This window comes from Clarias gariepinus, chromosome 11 (assembly GCF_024256425.1).
Source record: "Clarias gariepinus isolate MV-2021 ecotype Netherlands chromosome 11, CGAR_prim_01v2, whole genome shotgun sequence".
Classification (NCBI taxonomy): Eukaryota; Metazoa; Chordata; class Actinopteri; order Siluriformes; family Clariidae; genus Clarias; species Clarias gariepinus.
In genome coordinates, this window is record NC_071110.1 from 27,519,700 (window position 1) to 27,537,689 (window position 17,990).

The 17,990-nt window shown below is 40.2% G+C and overlaps 1 protein-coding gene across 1 annotated transcript; it reads right to left on the minus strand.

Moving 5' to 3' along the window:
* Nucleotides 1–8,377: 8,377 nt before the first annotated feature.
* Nucleotides 8,378–17,101, minus strand: abhd15a (abhydrolase domain containing 15a). The gene is made up of 3 exons (XM_053508014.1): nucleotides 16,182–17,101; nucleotides 11,577–11,929; nucleotides 8,378–9,641 (listed from the first exon to the last, which is right to left on the minus strand). The coding sequence occupies exons 1-3, from the start codon at nucleotides 16,680–16,682 to the stop codon at nucleotides 9,086–9,088; spliced, it is 1,410 nt and encodes a 469-aa protein (XP_053363989.1). The 5' UTR covers nucleotides 16,683–17,101; the 3' UTR covers nucleotides 8,378–9,085.
* Nucleotides 17,102–17,990: the final 889 nt, after the last annotated feature.

Sequence of the window (17,990 nt, forward strand, 5' to 3'; positions counted from 1 at the left end):
GTAACAGTCAGGTTCCAGTATGCGCATGCATTTTGCTAATAGAGTTAATTCATGTCAGAATTATTGTAATTGTAAGATGACAGCTTTAAGATACTACTCGGACACCATATTGTTTCTATGATAATAAAGCTGAAATAATTTCTACTACTGTAAGTATTACAGCCCATAACGCCAAGGTAAGATGAATATTTAATAGACATCCTGATATTACATTATATTACTGGAACTAGTGAGAGGCATTTAAATCAAATTTGGACCTTAAATTGTGCACAATAACGGAGGACTGTAATGAGAGTATCTCCAAATAATCTCCTGCTACACTAATGCACGGGTTCGATTCCCCCCTCGAGTCTGCGTGCATGGAGCTTGCATGTCCTCCATGTGTTTGGTGGGTTTCCTCGGGGTACTCCTGCAACAGTCCAAAGTCATGCAGATAAGTCTAACTGGTTTTCTCAAAATGCCGCTAATGTGTGTGTGCCCTGCGCAGGTCTGGTTTGGTACCCTGCCTTGTGCCCTAAGTCTCCTGGGATGGTCTCCAGGTCCTTAGCGACACTCCATACAGGATAAAGCGGTACAGACGATGAGTGAGTAAGTAGATAACCCTGGAATTTCTTAGGTACCTGAGGCCGTCCTCTAACAGTTTAACTTTGTAACTGTGAAAGGTTACGCCACTTTGCTGTTACTAGGTGAAATAGCACTTTGCTTTCTGCATGCGTGGAGAAATCAATTATAGATTACATAACAGCGCTGGTGGCTGGAGGTGTGATAGGAGCTGGCAGGGCGTATCATAACGCATGACTGGGTCAGAGTACCCTGTTCTGTCAGTCGTATATCTCTCTCTTCATAAAAACTCTCTCAGCTGCTTAACCTTTTCATTTCATTAAAATGAATTCCTTTCATTGTTCCTTCTGATCATATGACTGCTGTGAAGAAAGATGACCTGAGGAAGTGTCACAACCTTCAACGCTGCCTAGATTATGTTTGTGCGATGATTTCAGGCCTGTGTGCGGAGAAGGAGGCTTTCCTAGCGCTCCACTGTTTCTTATGCACACCTGTTTAAAAATGAAAGCGCCTCACTGCGTACAGGGCTGACAGTCTTACAGTCTGACACAGATCCAGCAAAACGGCCAGCTGATTTTCTACAAATAGAGCCGGGCGCTCCAACTATAGCACAGCGCTCCACTCAACACCCCACGTTTATATAACCCGGCATGGAGGAAGAAGTGCGTTGCTTCGCTGTGTCACTGCACCACCCCCACCAGCTGTAACCCTGACACTCCCCCTGTCCACTTCCAGCAGAGCGCTTGAGCAGTGTGTGTGTGTTTGTGTGTGTGTGTGTTGTAGACTCTATATACAGTAAGGCATATATATACAAATCTATGATGACCACATCAGTTCGTTATATATCTCGAATCTTATTTGTCAATTGTTAAGTTTACACATGATCATTGGTCATCATGTCAGGTCTAAAATTAGAAATGTAATTTCCATGGGTTGGTCTGAACGCTCAAGAAATCCAATCTCGTCTAGTTATGACCCTTTGACTCATGCTGTAATCAAATACACTGACCATATTAGTCTTTCCCTTCCTGTACTGTTCACATGACGGAAACTGGAATGCAATCTGTTCCCTCGACGCCGTTTCTGGTGGTATATGTAGTGGAATGCGAATGTCCTTTCTCGCCCAGGTGAAACCCAATCCACGAGGAATGTGAGCAATTCCTCATAGAGACGCAGCCCCGTTAGTGCGGAGCCCACAGAGAAAACAGAGGCAACCTGGTTTGTACTTTGGGGAGAAAAAAAAGAAAGAAAGAAAAGAGAGAAAAGGGAATCGTGATCATACTGTAACTGCTGATTCAGATTATGTGAGGTGCAGCTGAACGTATTCATTAGTTTTACATGATAATGATGGGAAGTAAAGGTCAAGTTCAACAATAAGCTCACACATTAAAACATGATTCATTAAAATAGTTGGGCTGAGGTTAATCCTGTATATTTCAATAATGTAAACTGTATGCTTACTCGGTTTTATTCAACATATCCAGAACCAATAGCAGAAGGTCTTAGAGCATTTTAACTGTTACATTTTTAAATGTTATTGTTTTTTAAATAATAAATATATACAGGGCTCAGGATTGTGCTGTATACAGTGACGCATCCTTTTTTTTCAGTACAAAATACTGAATGCAATATAATGAATTGATTTTATTCAACTATACAAACATGACTAAGCAAAAATAAATAAATAAATAAAAGGGTCACATAGGCAAAAAAATAGCACAGATGCACATGATAATGTGTTTTTATGGTTGTTTTCGGGTTGTTTCTATGACCAAACAAACAAACAAACAAACAAACAAACAAAAATAATATATGATGTGATTATATAAAACGTCATTCCCATATTCATTCCCCTATTGGTCAAGTATACATGTGATAAAAGTAACAATAACAGTTCTTCTACCTGACCTATATAAGTGCTTAAGCACATATAAGCATATATTTTAATCATCATTGACCTACAGTATGCTGTGTTGCAGTAACTTGAGTTTTAAGGGTTTTAAAAACGTATTGTCTTTATACTTAATTTAAACAACTTACATGCTTTATAATAATAATTGTATTATTGTTCTTTAAGAATAATGTCAAAAATGCATTTAACAAGCTCTTATTATGATCACTGTCCAGTTTCCACATAGATAACCCAGCCATGTGGTTATATTTCTTAAAAACTGAGAAGCATCATTCACTACGCATAACATCAGTCTATACAACAGATAGATACAATCACATTTAAAGAATATTACACCACCAAAAATATACGAAATTTCACGTTATCTCATTTCGTTATCCTAACTAATTGAAAAGGCCAAATTCATATTCATCAGGTCTATGTATTTTATATAATTAATACACCATATAACAGAACATTTTATAACTAATAAAATAATAAATGCAATACCGTATGAGATACAAATAAGTATTGTGAATTATTTATCCATCCACTATCTTTACTGCTTATACTGTGTAGGGTTAAAGCTGAAAGTACAGAAAGTAATCAGTCTCTGCATTGATTCTTTTTCTGTAACAGCATACCCTGGCGTGTTTTATTCTTTTCATAATTTGATGAGAAGCTGCGCATTTCAACCTTAATTTAAGAAGCTGATAAGCATCAACATAGTGAAATCTATTAGAGCTGAATGTCAGAAGCACCTCAGGCTGCTGTCAGTGTGTGAGACTATAGTGTGACTTACTGCAGATTTAACACGCCTCATGGCAGAGTTCTAGCTAATAAATACTACATGGGATATATATATAGTTTTTCCGTAATTATTTTATTGTTTAAAACCTTGTAAAACAGACAATCAGTAAGTCCTACCTAATAAGGTAAGTTACTGTACATTACTCACCCACTCACCCACTCATGCCGCCTTATCCTGTATACAGGGGGCCTGGAGCCTATCCCAGGAGACGTATGGTATAAGGTGGAGTACATTTTGGAAAGGGTGCCAATCCATCTCAGGGCACACATGCATTCACACACTATGGGCAATTTGAGAACACCAGTTTGACTAATTTGCATGTTTTTGGTCTTTGGGAGAAAACCAGAGTACCCAGAGGAAACCCACCAACATGCAAACTTCAGAGTACGAGACAGAAATCGAACCCGAACCCTGGAGGTGACAATGCGAACCACTAAGCCACCGTGCCACCTTAGGTTACATTTATTTATTCATAATTAAAGTTACAAATATAATCACTTCTTCATTTGTAAGGTGTGTAATCAGGCATTTTGAGATCATTGTAGTAAATGTACACTATATTCAGTCTTTTCCTTTTTCCATGGAAGGACTAATCACATGCGACAGGAAAAAATATGCCTAAATTTAGATCTGCGTGAGAGTATGGTTTGTTTTGAGAGTGGTGCAAAACACAGTACCCATAGAGTAGTACTCCGAGGCAATCTCGTGTGAGCACAATAAGACATAACATTCAGAAGAAGGAGATACAGTACGTGCTGTGCTTTTTCAGCATGTGAGTGCCTCGTAGCTTTATTGTTAGGAATAGAAACTCAGAGGTCTATGGACCAAAGACTGCAGGTGCATGTCTGGGGTCAAGGTGGTCAGATGCCTCACTCTCACTCTCCATGGTTCATCCTAATGACTGGCATCTAAAGGAGAGAAGTGAGATGATGGGCATGCTCATACTGTACACCGAGGTCGACATAAATTAGCATCACTTAATCAGAATGGACTGAGCTAAGGTTTCAGGTTCTATAATTAAATCGATATAAAAAGATTGAACTAAGACCAGGCATTCATGCAGTGTGCATGTTTCAAGTAATCAGGCTAATTAGCATGTATCAAGCATGTTAACGTGGTAAAACATGGTATTGCTGCTAAAAAGTGACCGACCTGATAGGACCATATAAAAAACATTTAATTTTCTATAATACTTAATGCTTCTTATCTCCTGATCCATGCTTTTAGCTAAACTTATTTTTATTAGCTAAACAGAACACATTTGCTGAATACAATTTCATGCTCTTTATGTTGTGTCTGTAACTTTTGAAAAATGTAAATCTTTCAATGATCTTAATTGTCATTGGACAATTTAGATTTCACATGAAAAGACAATTATTACACTGAAATGCTAAATTGTTAAGATATGGCAACATGAATTCGACATGGTTACGGACACTACAGATTTTTAGCTTTTTAAGCTTTTTAAAAAAAACTAAAACAAAACATAGGTATATGTGTTAATAGATAATGTTTAATTATTGGGCAGATTACCAAAGGCAATTTTGACTGAATAAACTATAGTTTTCTACAGTATGTTTAATGTTTTTGTATGGCCACATACAGTAACATACTGTAGGGTGTATTTCTAATTTGGAGCATTTAAAGAAAAAACACCGTTGTTAGTAATTTGGGTAAAATTAAAATTTGGGTAAAATTTTTTTTATTTTGTACGAAATGATTTAATTTAAGCAACAATTTTTACAGGTCATGTTTTTTAGACCAATTTTAGTATCAATACTCATAAATAAATTTGAATAATTTGTATTTTAAAAGATTATTGTTCAAAGCGCGACAGTATAACGCTGAAGACGCTCTAAAAAACGGCTGAAATTAGCACATTTTTTTAGGGAAGCGACACTGGTCACTTCCATGTTGCATAAACTTCAGAAGTAGCTTCTTTGGCACTCACATTTTCTGTATTATATGTATAACATAAAATAATCAATACTGTGTTTTGGTTGTAAGCGAAGAAAATACTAAATCTGGACACTAGGAGGCATCACTTTCTGCTTGGTAACACTCCTCTGGAGTCTAAACGCCCTGTTTAGCCTTTTGCCTTGTTCAAACTAGTCATGCTATGCAGGCACAAATATGCATAATGAAAAAAAGATCTGACGCAAATCTCCACGAGCGAGCGCAAATTTGTCTGCGTTCGGACCAGGAAGTGCAAGACAGGTTGTTTAAGCATCACCGGCTCCTTTTTCTTTTCTCTCAATCAACTGTAAAATGTGATTCATCTGCAGTCACAGAAGAGGAATGTAAGATCCTGGCCTCAATTTCTCCACCGATCTTGTCTTCTCCTGCCCAGCCAGACAACATGTCACATTACATTACATCTCCTTCGAACTGTGCGAGTCATGCCCAAAGGGTGAGGAGTTAACTGGCTCTTCTAAAGAGAGAGAGAGAGAGAGAGAGAGAAAGAGAGATCTTTTTTTTTTAAGGTGACCCCACCTAGTTTGCCTGCGTCACGTTCGTGCTGGGAATTTGCCGATCTCGCCAAAGGCCACAACAAATATTTGCTGCTTGAGTTAGAAATAGTCACACCTGGGTAGTGGAAACAAGAAGCAGCCATCGCTACAGGTCCAATAGTCCAGGTGTGATCGGTGGTGTGAATTAAAGATGGTCTGGAAATAAAGCCGAGCCCACGGGCCTGCTGGGGTGCTTTGTACTTTTAAACCTAACTAGATCATCAAAGTTGATCCGGCAAGTGAAAAACCATAGGACATTCTCTCTGATCTTATACAGCCATAGGATTTATATCATAGCAAACATTTTATTTAACTATAGTCACTGATTGTCAGACCATGTTTTTGATAGAACGAGCGACTAAAGTCATGAGAGTTGAGTCACAATGGCATGCGCACAGTTTTACAAACAGCTGGAAACTCCTTGGCTGTTCGCAATTCTAATCTTTCCGGCATATTGTCACGCAGTGCATGTGTTTTATTTGTGCAGTTGTTTCCATTGAAAACAAGCAAACTAAATATAATGCTACAGTAGATTCCACACCAAACATGGAGGCATTATTTCTGCGCCCCGTTTTGCTTAGTTTTCGTCCTTTATGCAGAGTTATATTGCTATTTGTTGGCACGGTGGCTTAGTGGTTGGCACTGTCGACTTGCACCTCCAGGGTCTGGGTGCGATTCCCGCCTCGGGGTCTGTGTGCATGGAGTTTGCATGTTCTCCCTGTGCTTGGCAGGTTTCCTCCAGGTTCCTCTCAGACATGCTGATTAGGCTCATTAAGCCCGTAGTGTGTAAATGTTGATCGGAGGTTCTACACATGGTCGAAAAAAGTGCATAAATGCAATGGTCACTGTTGGACTTCAAAGGTTCCTAGATGGATAGGTGCATGGTATTGCTATTTACCGTTTGAGATAGTAATGCAGTATCAATAACCAGGTGTGTGTAAATATGAAACCAACTATTAGAGTTTCATTCACCCCAAAATGCATGGCATTTAAAAAAAAAAGTTGTTTTACTCCTCGTAAATTAATTTACAACCCTGTGAACCATGAACAGGTTAAAAAGCACATGAAATCTGATGAAGCAGGAAATAGGAAAGCCTTGTGACATCTCATTGGCTGGTGATATCGAGCTATGTAGAAGAAAAAATATGTACAGGCTTGTCACAAATGGTGTATTTGAAGAAATAAAAAAGCATGTCAAGCCAGCACTGGTTTTCAGTAGAAAATGAACTGAATCGGTTTTTGGCACCTGGAAGATGATGGTGCGTCTTGTATGAAAGAATAAAATACTAACAATCCATACTTGCACAATCTACAACATACTCACAATCCTCTCCTCTTACTTCTTGACTTCCCATCTCCTGTGCCAGAATAAAGCATTTCTATACATTTTATTGAATATTGGCTGTTTTCGAATATCTGTCAAAAATTAATCAGTACTCAGGAAGTTTAATAGGACTAGTCTAGTCCTGCTCTTTGGTCTGCTCCATGTGTTTATCTTCGATCAGCCTGATTTTCCACTAGATGGCACTGCAAACATACAACTTGGTCCTTAATCATGCATTTTTTTTAATCGCATTTTGTCTCTAGTCATCGCATTTAAGTAATATATAAAATATCCAGCCATTGTTTGCCCACTTGCTGGGTTTGCCGAGGCATGCTAAAGCTGATTCTCATGCTCGTGTTTCTTTATAAGATCTCGAAGCAGTATTCAAGTAAGATATCACATCTGTTTAGGAGTTAAATCAGTTCTAACAGAGGTGAATCGAGACGTAACAATAATTGTCATGGTATCTTCCCTTTAAAGGGCAAGTCAATTAAACCAATAAGATTAACCTACACAATGGCTCAGTGGTTAGCACTGTCGCTCTGCACGTCCAGGTTCGATTCCCGCCTCCGTGTCCATGGACGTTCGCACGTTCTCCATGTGCTTGGTTGGTTTCCTCCGGACACTCCAGTTTCCTCTCACAGTCCAAAGACAAGCAGATTAGGCTAACTGGCGTTCCCATATTGCCCATAGTGTAAGAATAAGCGTGTATGTACTGTGCGTGTGTGCCCTGCGTTGGATTGGTACCCTGTCCAGAGTGTGTATCCTGCCAAGTCTTCTGGGATACAGTAGGCCCCAGGACCCCCGTGACCCTACATACAGAATAAACGGTATAGACGATGAGTGAGTGAGATCAACCTATAATAATCATTATTATATTATACATAACATATCATATACATAACAGATTGATTCAACAGCTCTGGTTGTGTTAGGATTGAAAAATAATAATAAAATCATGCAGTGGAGTTGAGAGGTAATTTATATGCATCTAAATGAGGAACTGCTGGGTTCAGGGGTCACTGAAATTTACTGGAAGCAGAGTGAGAGCAGTAGCACATAATTTACACACACATCCAATTAAGCTCACAAACATTTACTCTGCTCTGACTGCGTCTAGCTCTATATTGGGAAGCGTCTGATTTAAATGAAGTCATCACCGAAATGAGTTCTGGCTCGGAAATAAATCATCTGATCCAGTGCAATGTTCAAACTCAATAATTTCCCCCTTACATTAAAAAAAAAAATAGAATGAAATAAAAAAAAAAGTGAGCCTAAGGTTTGATTTCAGATCAGTTCTTTTAATTAATGCATGTATATAATTTAACAAAGAAAAAGTAACATTGTTTTACAAATTGTGAAAATTAAAAAAGCCTGGCACACCAGTGTTATCAGTAAAAAAACAAACAAACAAACAAACCACACTAGTTCGACCCATCGCAAGCCGTACGATACAACCCCACAACCATAGTGTGGTCTACAAAACCCCAGTAGGTCCAACAACTACACACACACCATAAGATCCTACAAGGCAATTATAAATATCCCAGCAGTCTTTATACAGAATTATAACGTGAACGTAATGACCTCATGATAACGTCACAGCTCGTTACTCCATCTTCCAGAAGCTGCACATACTGAGAGCATTACTTCATGAAAAATTCTGCGTTTATCATTGTACATGCAGGATGTTGTAATGGCAGTGAGATCAACAACAGACCAGCCACCATCCAGATAAATGTAAAAAAAAAAAAAATTATAATAATAAAAAATAGACATGGGACTGAGATACAGGAAGCATCATGTACAGTAATTTGTCGAACATAGAGCCCTGTTACATGACTACTTCTTTATCTTACAGTAAAGTGCTCGACTCATACAGTCTTGAGTATACAGATATTTGAATATCTCTGCCAATTCTTATGTATTCCTGGTACATTCTTATGTTTATTTGTAAAAAGCAAAAAAACAACTAAACAAAGCAATCATCATCTGGTGTATGACCTCTGCCAGTTGTAGATGGTGTGGATGTTGTGTGAGCAAACCGGTAACCTTTTATAGGTGCTCACACTGCGATGGCGGAAAGCCTTGGCACCTACGTTCACAGCGCGGCGCCTGGCACTTAGCTTGGCCCGCTCTTCTGCTGCAAAGAAGTCACTGGTAGCCCTGAAGAACTCAAGAAGGGCTTGGTGACTCCAGAGCACAGGGCCTTCGTTGGCAGTGGAGAAGCCACAGTGGCCTCCTCTTTCCGTCAATAGCAGGAAGAAGTGGGGATTGCTCTCGAACAGCTCGAGAGGTAGCGTGGCCAAAGTTTCACCGCGGATAGGATCATCTCGGCTGCACACGCACAGCACAGGGATTGCCACCTCGTCCACATCCCTCAGTGCCTCGTTGCGTTCCCAATACGCCTCCCAGGCTCCTTCGGCCGGTGGCTCCTTCGCCACGGAACCAGAGTGACAGAACAGTGCCTCTTCCATCGCTCCGAGTGAGCGGCTGGAGAACAGGTTGTCGATATGGACCAGCTCCCCCAGCACGGTTCTGTACCTGCGGGAAAAATTCCAACCCAATCAGTAAAGATTATGTCCGGATGAAAAAGCAGGCTGCCATGTTTGAAATTGTTTACAACGCTATTAAGCTGACCAGAAGCATTAAAGAAATCAATAGCACTGGAACAACATTTTCATTTAGCACAGCGGGTATGGTTAGTAGGTCCTGGTTGTCCTTTGTTCCAGTACACATTTTGTTAACTCCCAATGCTTTGGTCTTAAGTGTATGACAAGTACTAGTCGTACGCTTAGACCTGATGGTAAGAGCAATGCATTGGGATTGAATGATGTGCGTTTTCCTTTTTCTCAGTATAATCTAATGGACAATTTTAAATCCTAATACAATTAAAAGTAATAATGCCAACAGTGTATGACTGCAGAATACATGTGGTTTATAACTCTTTTTAGCCTTTTTCACAGCTGGTTTGGTCAAATATGTAAAGAACCACCAAATATGCAGGTACGTGCAAAAACATGAAAACTGATAATTTAAGAGTAAAATAAATAAAAGGATCAAAAGAAATGAAAGAAATTTAATCTGTCATTAAAACAGAAACAAGAAAAAAAAGTCTTAACAACAACAAAACCAGCAGCCACAAGTGAACTAAATGTGTTTAATTGATTTTGGAGAATGTTGTAGCCAAGAAAAATAATGTTTATGGTCTGCTTTTGCTACTGTACTACAGTTTACCCAGCCCTCATACACTTCTCTGACAAGGCATCAAATAATGAATTGAAACTGAAACTGGAGTAGTCTGATCATGCATTCTGTAAACAGAATATGTAATATTTCCAATGTTTCTTTTGACCACCAAGATACTTTTTAATTCAAAGGATTTTGCGAGAACCAAATCTCAACACTTTTTTTTCTCGATCTAATTTGCTTCCACTTCTTGCTCTTCGACTCACTAAGCACGAGTTCTACATTCATGAAATTATGGATGCATTTATCTATACTGTATAGTGGAAGCCAAAGATCCTGCCAAAGTGGTGAAAATGAGAGCTCACACTCATGACTTTAATATAGGTGATGCATTGTCTATCTTGGAATCAGACGTTTAACATTAAATGCAACAATAAAGAGGAATAAAACCCAGGATGTGCTGTTATTAGAAAATAAGCAATGTTTGAGCGGTAACATTAACTGGTTTGGGTTGGGTTGCATTACACCACCACATTGTTGATTATTTTTTATAAAAGAGCATGCCACGTGATGTTTTATCCCTTTTTTACTCTTTGGTTTCCTCTTTAATCTCAAAAACATTCCAGGTGGCGACATTAAATCTAAATTGCCTCTGGATCCACCAAGTATGAGAGGAAGTTTCTGGCTTTCTAAAAATGTTTCCCACTTAAGACTCAGTACATTCCAGTCGAGGTATCACAACAGAGTAGTGACACTGATATGGTAAAGGTGGAATAGTTTGTATGAGGAAGATGATGAGGAAGAGTCCCTCACTGGATGTACACTCTATATAACACCTGACCTAATTTATACCCATATGTGTCATTTCCCAAACCATGGCCACAAGATTATAAACCTTCTATGCTATTGCATTACTAATTTCCCTAAGGGACCCCAAATTTCCCAGGATGACAGTGGCTCTGTGTATAAAATAAGGGGTTTCCCAAGGTTGGACAAAACAAAGAAAACTCTTTGATCCAAAACCCTGATGTCAAGCCCACTAAAGACCTTTGGTATGAACTGGAACATGACCGTACCCCAAACCTCCTCGTCTGCCATCATTAATGCAGCACTTGTGGCTGACTCCCCACAACCATGCTCTAATATTTAGCAGAAAGCCTTCCCAGAAAAATACAGGCACATTCTGTATGTATGATGATCAACTGTCCACTATATAGTGCACTGTATGCTTATTTTTCGCTCTGTTAGGACCTGTCGATAGGTTGTCGAAAGTGTTCCATTTTACTGTACCTGCTCAGGCAGATCTTCTGATAGAGAAGAAGTATCCAGTGGAAGGGCCAGCCAGGACCATTCTCAAACCAGTTCTGACAACGGAAGATGGGCGACAGGCAAGCAGCAGCGGTCATATAGCTGGAAGAGCCGCACTCGCCCAGGTAGGACAAGAGTAGGCCTGAGCCGGTGCTCTCACTCACTGCATAGAGACGGCCAGCAGGCTGGCGGTAGCGGATGTAGCGTACTGCCTCGCGCAGATCGGCTGGGTCACCAAACTCTTGTAGTTTGACGGTGCTGAGCGGTGTACCATTCTGACTGCGGCGGTTAAACACCACAGGGAGGTAGCCATGACTCAGAGCTGCCTCACAGAGCTAGAAAAGAAAAAGCATATATGGTTACATGCCAGTCACAATGAGAGAGAGAAGTTGAAGAGGCATAAACAAAGATGAGTTTCTTCCATATGCAAGTTTTATGTTGTAGCTGATATATACTGTATACACATTCATTAACTTATGCATCCATACTGTACATGTACATACATTACACACGTACACAGATCAACCAAAACATTATGATCAATTGCATAATATTGTGTAGGTTCCCTCTTTTGCCGCCATAACAGTAATATTTATTTATTTAACACTGTGTGTTAACCTTTTCATCAATTTGATCTAGACTAGCACTTCCATTGGATCGGACTACTGTACATGAACCAGCCTTCACTCCCCTTGTGCATCAGTGAGCCTTGGCCACCTGTTTCCAGTTCACCGGTTTTCCTTCCTTATATCACTTTTGATAGGTCCTGACCACTGCAGCCTGAGAACATGAGAACACAAGAGTTGCTCTGACCCAGTTGTTTAGCCTTTACAATTTGGTCTTTCTCACAGGAGATACATTTTCAGTATCTCGTCACAATGGCAGCTGGACGTGGGTGGGATGTACTACATGTAGGCAGCAAGTGAACCTTTTTTCCCCCTGAAGTTGATGTGTTGAAAACAAACAAAAAAAAAATGGGCAAGCATAAGGATTTGCCTGCCCAGTCAAGGGCTTGTCCTTGACTTTGACAAGGACCAAAATGTGGTGGCTAAAGGACTGGGTCAGAGCAAGTCTAAAACTTTAGTAAAACCTTACAACTATTTTACTTATAGTACTGTGCAAAAGTCTTGGGCACATACAAAAATATGGTATAAGCAAAAGATGCTTTTGAAAACATTTCTGCATAAAAGAAACTTATATAAAGAGCAATAAAGAGTAATAAAATAAACTGTTAATATTTGAAATTAAAACTCATTGCTTTAAATCAGAAGTTTTAGACAGATTTGTGCAGTTTTATATGAAAATAGTTTTTAGGTTCTACTGAGCGTGCTGGAGAATGAGTTCTTCTGGTAACTTTGTCACACTCACTCCTTTCTATTTTTATGCAAATCCCTGGTCTGTCTTGTACTATATTTTTTTCTTTACTGCCATGCATATACAGTATTCTCTTGTAAAGTTATTTATTTATTAATTTTTAAGTTATATAGGGAAATACTGAATGATTTTGTACATCTTTTGTACATTTTATGCAGAAATGATAAACATACATAACAAAATTGGTAAATTTTTTGCAAGTACTGTATATATACATACATACATACACACACACACACACACTATGTAAGTGCATCAGTGAAATCAATTGTTCCTTTACTTCTGATGCATACAAACCGGTGGACCATGTAATTGCTGTCAGGACTGCTCAGTAGTTTTCCTGTGTAAATCAGACGCATTTGGAATTCTATCACGGGGGTTTAAGATACAGAAAAGACAGAAAAGCCGCACTAACGCTCTGTACTACATTCCTCACATATGGGATGAGCCAGAGAAGCCATCAAAATCAAGCATTCAGTCACAGACCCAGAGTAAGGTCAATACTGGACTTTTATTTCACTTACTCACATTATTATTCCAGGATAAGGCACAACTCTATTGTACAAGACACAATTCCTCTTCCTGGTGCAGTCCATCATTGTCAGTAAGACCAAAACGATTTCCTCTAAATTTTATTTAAAGATGCCATCCTTTTTTGGCAGCGGTTTTTACGAGGATATTTCATAGTTGCTGTCTGCGATGCTGTTCTGCATATCATCATATTAATGTCATAAGCACTATCTGCAACTCAGCAGCAGCATTTTCATACATGCAAAATGACACCTTGTGAGTACCATCTACTCACCAGTGCAGTACTGTGTATGAAACAGTTTTGCATGCAAGCAACGGAGAAGAGCAAAAGATGATATAAATCTTTATTCTGACTCCACCACTAAAATATATATGTTTTTTAATCCCTCATGGAGTTCATTTAACAAAGCACTCTAAAGGTGCTATCGATTTTAAAATGCTCTGTTTAAATATTTTTGGATTATATTGTATACTGTATTAGATTTTTATGTTACACAGGAAATATCCTATCACTGCTGCCTGTTCAAAAGTATCCATTCTTCCATTCGGGGAAGGAAGAGCTATTTAAATCCAAGTAAAGTAAGTGCACTAAATCAAAGAACCACAAAGACATGTACAAGCGGTTTTACTGCTTTTTTTTCTTTCTTGGCATCAATTTGGTCCACAGGGAAGCTGAGCCAAATTTAGACGTCACTAAAGTCATGACCTCCAGATTAGTACAGAAAGGTATGTATAAAACAAATTACCCGGAATGATTTGGTACAGGAAATAGATGGAAACATTAAATGTGGAAACTTATTGAGGTTTTAAGGAACAATGTTAAATACAATATTCTGTTATTTTTGCATCCGGGAAAAATAATTTGCAAAAAAATAATAAAAAATCAGCATCACAGACCTGCCAAGCACAATGAGATAAGATAATGCTTTCCATGTTGGATTTAAGTTTATAACATTGCACAACACAGATTTGATAATCATTGTGCTAAGCATAAACCGGAGGCAAGAAAATATATATTAGATATATATTATATTACAAACCATCACCTTGTAGCCTAATTACTATAAGGTTACCCCGAATCCACATTAAAGTCAGCAAGTATCATCAAACTGTGTTTTTTTTTTTTTTTACGCCTTCTTTTTTTTTTTAACACACTGGAGAATCATAATCTAATAAGGAAAAGCGTAATTGGCACTTTGGAGCAACAATGACAAAAATACTCCTGCACGAGGCATCATTACCGTACACTCACGCTTACATGACATGCCTGCTACAGTAAAGAAAACAAAAGGACGGCAACCCTCAATTCCTCTTGCCACACTGTGCGCTGCACGCCAACATCCACAGAATATTTCTGCATATCATTTCATTACAGGGAGACTGTAAGGCTGTGAGCTCACTTTATAAAAACTGCAGTCTTATGATGCAAGTAGAGCAACGCTGTCCAGATTAAATAAACACATAGCGAAGTATCTTCAGTCTCTGTTGCAGCAACGACACACCTCATATGCGTGGAAATAGGATCAAATATGAATTTTGAATTTGACTGTGCACTCATTATTAACTGTGCTGTACATGATGCATCATTTCTCAATATTTCTCAAAATTATGATCATGTTATGGTTTATGCCTCTTTATCTTTGACTGTACAGCATTGTAAAATTTGATAAATAAAACTTACTCATTCACCATGTATACTGCTTTATCCTCTACACAGGGTTGCGGGGGGCCTGGAGTCTATCTCAGGAGACTTGGGGCACGAGGAGGAGGGGTACACCCTGTACTAGCTGCCAATCCATCACACACACACTCATTCATTTGGACACTCTGGGCAATTTGGGAACAGCAATAAGAATTCCCAACCTGCATGTCTTTGGACTGTGGGAGAAACCGGAGGAACCGGAGGAAACCCACCAAGCATAGGAAGAAAATGCAAACTCCATGAACTAAGACCACGAGGTGGGACTATCCCAGTGCATGAGGCTGGATAGGCTGCCAATCTATCACACTCACACTCATTTACTTGGACACTATGGGCAATTTGGGAACACCAATTAGAATGCCTAATCTGCAGCTCTTTGGACTGTCTGAGGAAACTGGAGTACCCGGAGGAAACCCATCAAGTATGGGAAGAGTGTGCACACAGATCCGAAGGAGGGAATCAAACCCGGACTCCGGAGGTGCCAGGCGACAGCGCCAACCACTAACCCAATGTGCCACGCAGAAAAATAAAAAAACCTAAACTAAAGTCAACTTTTTTTTTTTTCTTTTTTTTTTTTTTTTTACAGCCGGAAGCCTTTTCCTAATACAACCCTCTTATTTTATCTGGGCTTGGGACCGACACTGGGGTCTGGACACTAGGTGGGAATCGAACCCGGTCCTTTCTCATGGTAGTCGAGACACCACCTGAGTACCACTGAAGCACAACCTGATAAATAAAACATTAGCATAAAAAAATTAATAAATTAATTAATAAATACCAGCTAACTCTATCCTACTTTAGGACAACCATGCAGTCTCATCAAACCTCACAAGCTGCTGCAGGCGACAGATTTTGAAGATAAAGATAGATTTTGTCTCATAGACAATGATGAAACCTGATACTAGGCAATATTCCTGAAATAGACAGAAATGGTGCATTAAATTTTTTTTTTTTTTTTTTTACATAATCTATTTCTTTACCTTCAAGACGTTCCTGGTGAGCTTTCCGAAAGAGTTGGGAATGATCAGAAGGATGGGACTAGAGGAATAGCTCGAAGTCCTCCTCCTCTTAGGACCAACAACAGCCCAGTCTAAAGCCACCAGGCCGTCGTCACTCAGCTGTAAATAATCTCGGATGAAATGCACGGCGCAGTCGTGCGGCCAGAGAGCGCCCCAAAGCGTCTGCAGACTCGGACTCGCCCGCCAGTGCCACAGCGGGCTCTTCGGCGCGGACCTACAGAAACTCGTGCAGTGTCTCAGCAGGTATTTGGCGAGCGCCGAGGGCTTGCAGATGAACGCGACGGCGGCTGGGGATTCACCTGCAGGCTTCGCGGGCTCCGTCCCGGTCCCACACTCCGACGCGCTCCTCTCTCCCGGTGCGGGTTCAGGCCCCGGTAAACCCTTTGCCGCTGAATATTTGAGCGCTGGCCAGACCACGGCCACCAAGAGGAGGACACAAAGAGCGCCGATCCATTCCAGCATTTGAACGGCTTCTCAGAACGAAAAAAAATAAAATAATAACAATAATAAATCCAGCGGCAGTGAAAGAACAACAGCAGGGGTTCATTAAACGCGACCCTGATTCACCAGATGCGTAAAAGCCCACGCGGCGAAATAATCCCCCTGACGAACGCGCGCTCCATGCGCACCAAGCCGCGAGCGAGCGAGCGCGCGCTCTCTCTCTCTCTCTCTGATCCTGCAAGTTCAAACAACTTTTACTAACCGATGTCCTTGACTCTCATCCATGTCTCTAAGACTGATTCATTTCCGGAGCCAGAATGACTCTAATCTGGTATCCATGCGCGTTTTAAATCAAACCAGTGTCCACGGTTGGCGCCATCAGGTTTTAAAATGCACTCTGTGTGTGAGTGTGTCTGTGCGTGGTGTGTGGAGCTCAGTGCAGGAGCTCTTCTCACGCTGTCAGCGTTTTTAAAGCCAGCAGCAGGCGCCTTTCTCTCCAACACCACATGCAGTATGTAGGATACATCTGTATCACTCAATACACCCTGCTATTACTCAATCCAGGGTCCTAGTCCTCATTTCTGCCTGTTGCAAAGTGAAGAACTACACAGTCATTTTATCTTTTATATCATAAGTCTTTACAAAATAATAATAATAATAATAATAATAGTAGTAGTAGTGGTAGTAGTAGTGGTAAAATCCAGAATTAGGACATTTGAACACACACACACACCATCTACTGTATACTGCTTTATAGGGTCGCTGGGGCCTGGAGCCTATCCCAGAAGACTTAAGGTATGGGGCGGGGTACACCCTAGACAGGGTGCCAATCCATCACAAGACGCGCACACACACACGCTTATTCACACACTACAGACAATTTTGTAAATACCAATTAACCTAATCTGCAAATCTTTGGACTGTGGGAGAAAGCCAGAGTACCCGGAAGAAACCGACCAAGCATGGAGAGACCTTGCAAACTCCATACACATACCCTGAAGTGGGAATCGAACCCAGACCCTGACGGTGCAAGTCTCAGTGGTTAACGTGTTGGGCTGCTGAACAGGAGATTTCAGTTCGAATCCTGGGGGTGTACCCCCTTCACCCCATGTGCTCAGATACAACCAGCTGGCACTCCGACCCTGTAAATAACTGTCACAGAAGCAACAGATATCCATTATAATTCAATGCCGATGTGCAAGGCAGCACGTAGACAGACCACAACAATATTTCCGATGAATTTTTTATAGTGGTGATTTTTAGTATGGGTTCAAATCCCGCCTTGGGTCTGTGTGCATGGAGTTTGTATGTTCTCCCCGTGCTTGGTGG

What these genes read in the sequence shown, in the direction of transcription:
- abhd15a (XM_053508014.1), bottom strand. Translation starts at nt 16,682, where the DNA reads ATGCTGGAATGGATCGGCGCTCTTTGTGTCCTCCTCTTGGTGGCCGTG. An exon ending in TCACCAGGAACGTCTTGAAG is followed by an intron (nt 11,930 to 16,181) that starts GTAAAGAAATAG and finishes TTTCTTTTCTAG; the next exon opens with CTCTGTGAGGCAGCTCTGAG. An exon ending in CAGAAGATCTGCCTGAGCAG is followed by an intron (nt 9,642 to 11,576) that starts GTACAGTAAAAT and finishes TTTTTCCCGCAG; the next exon opens with GTACAGAACCGTGCTGGGGG.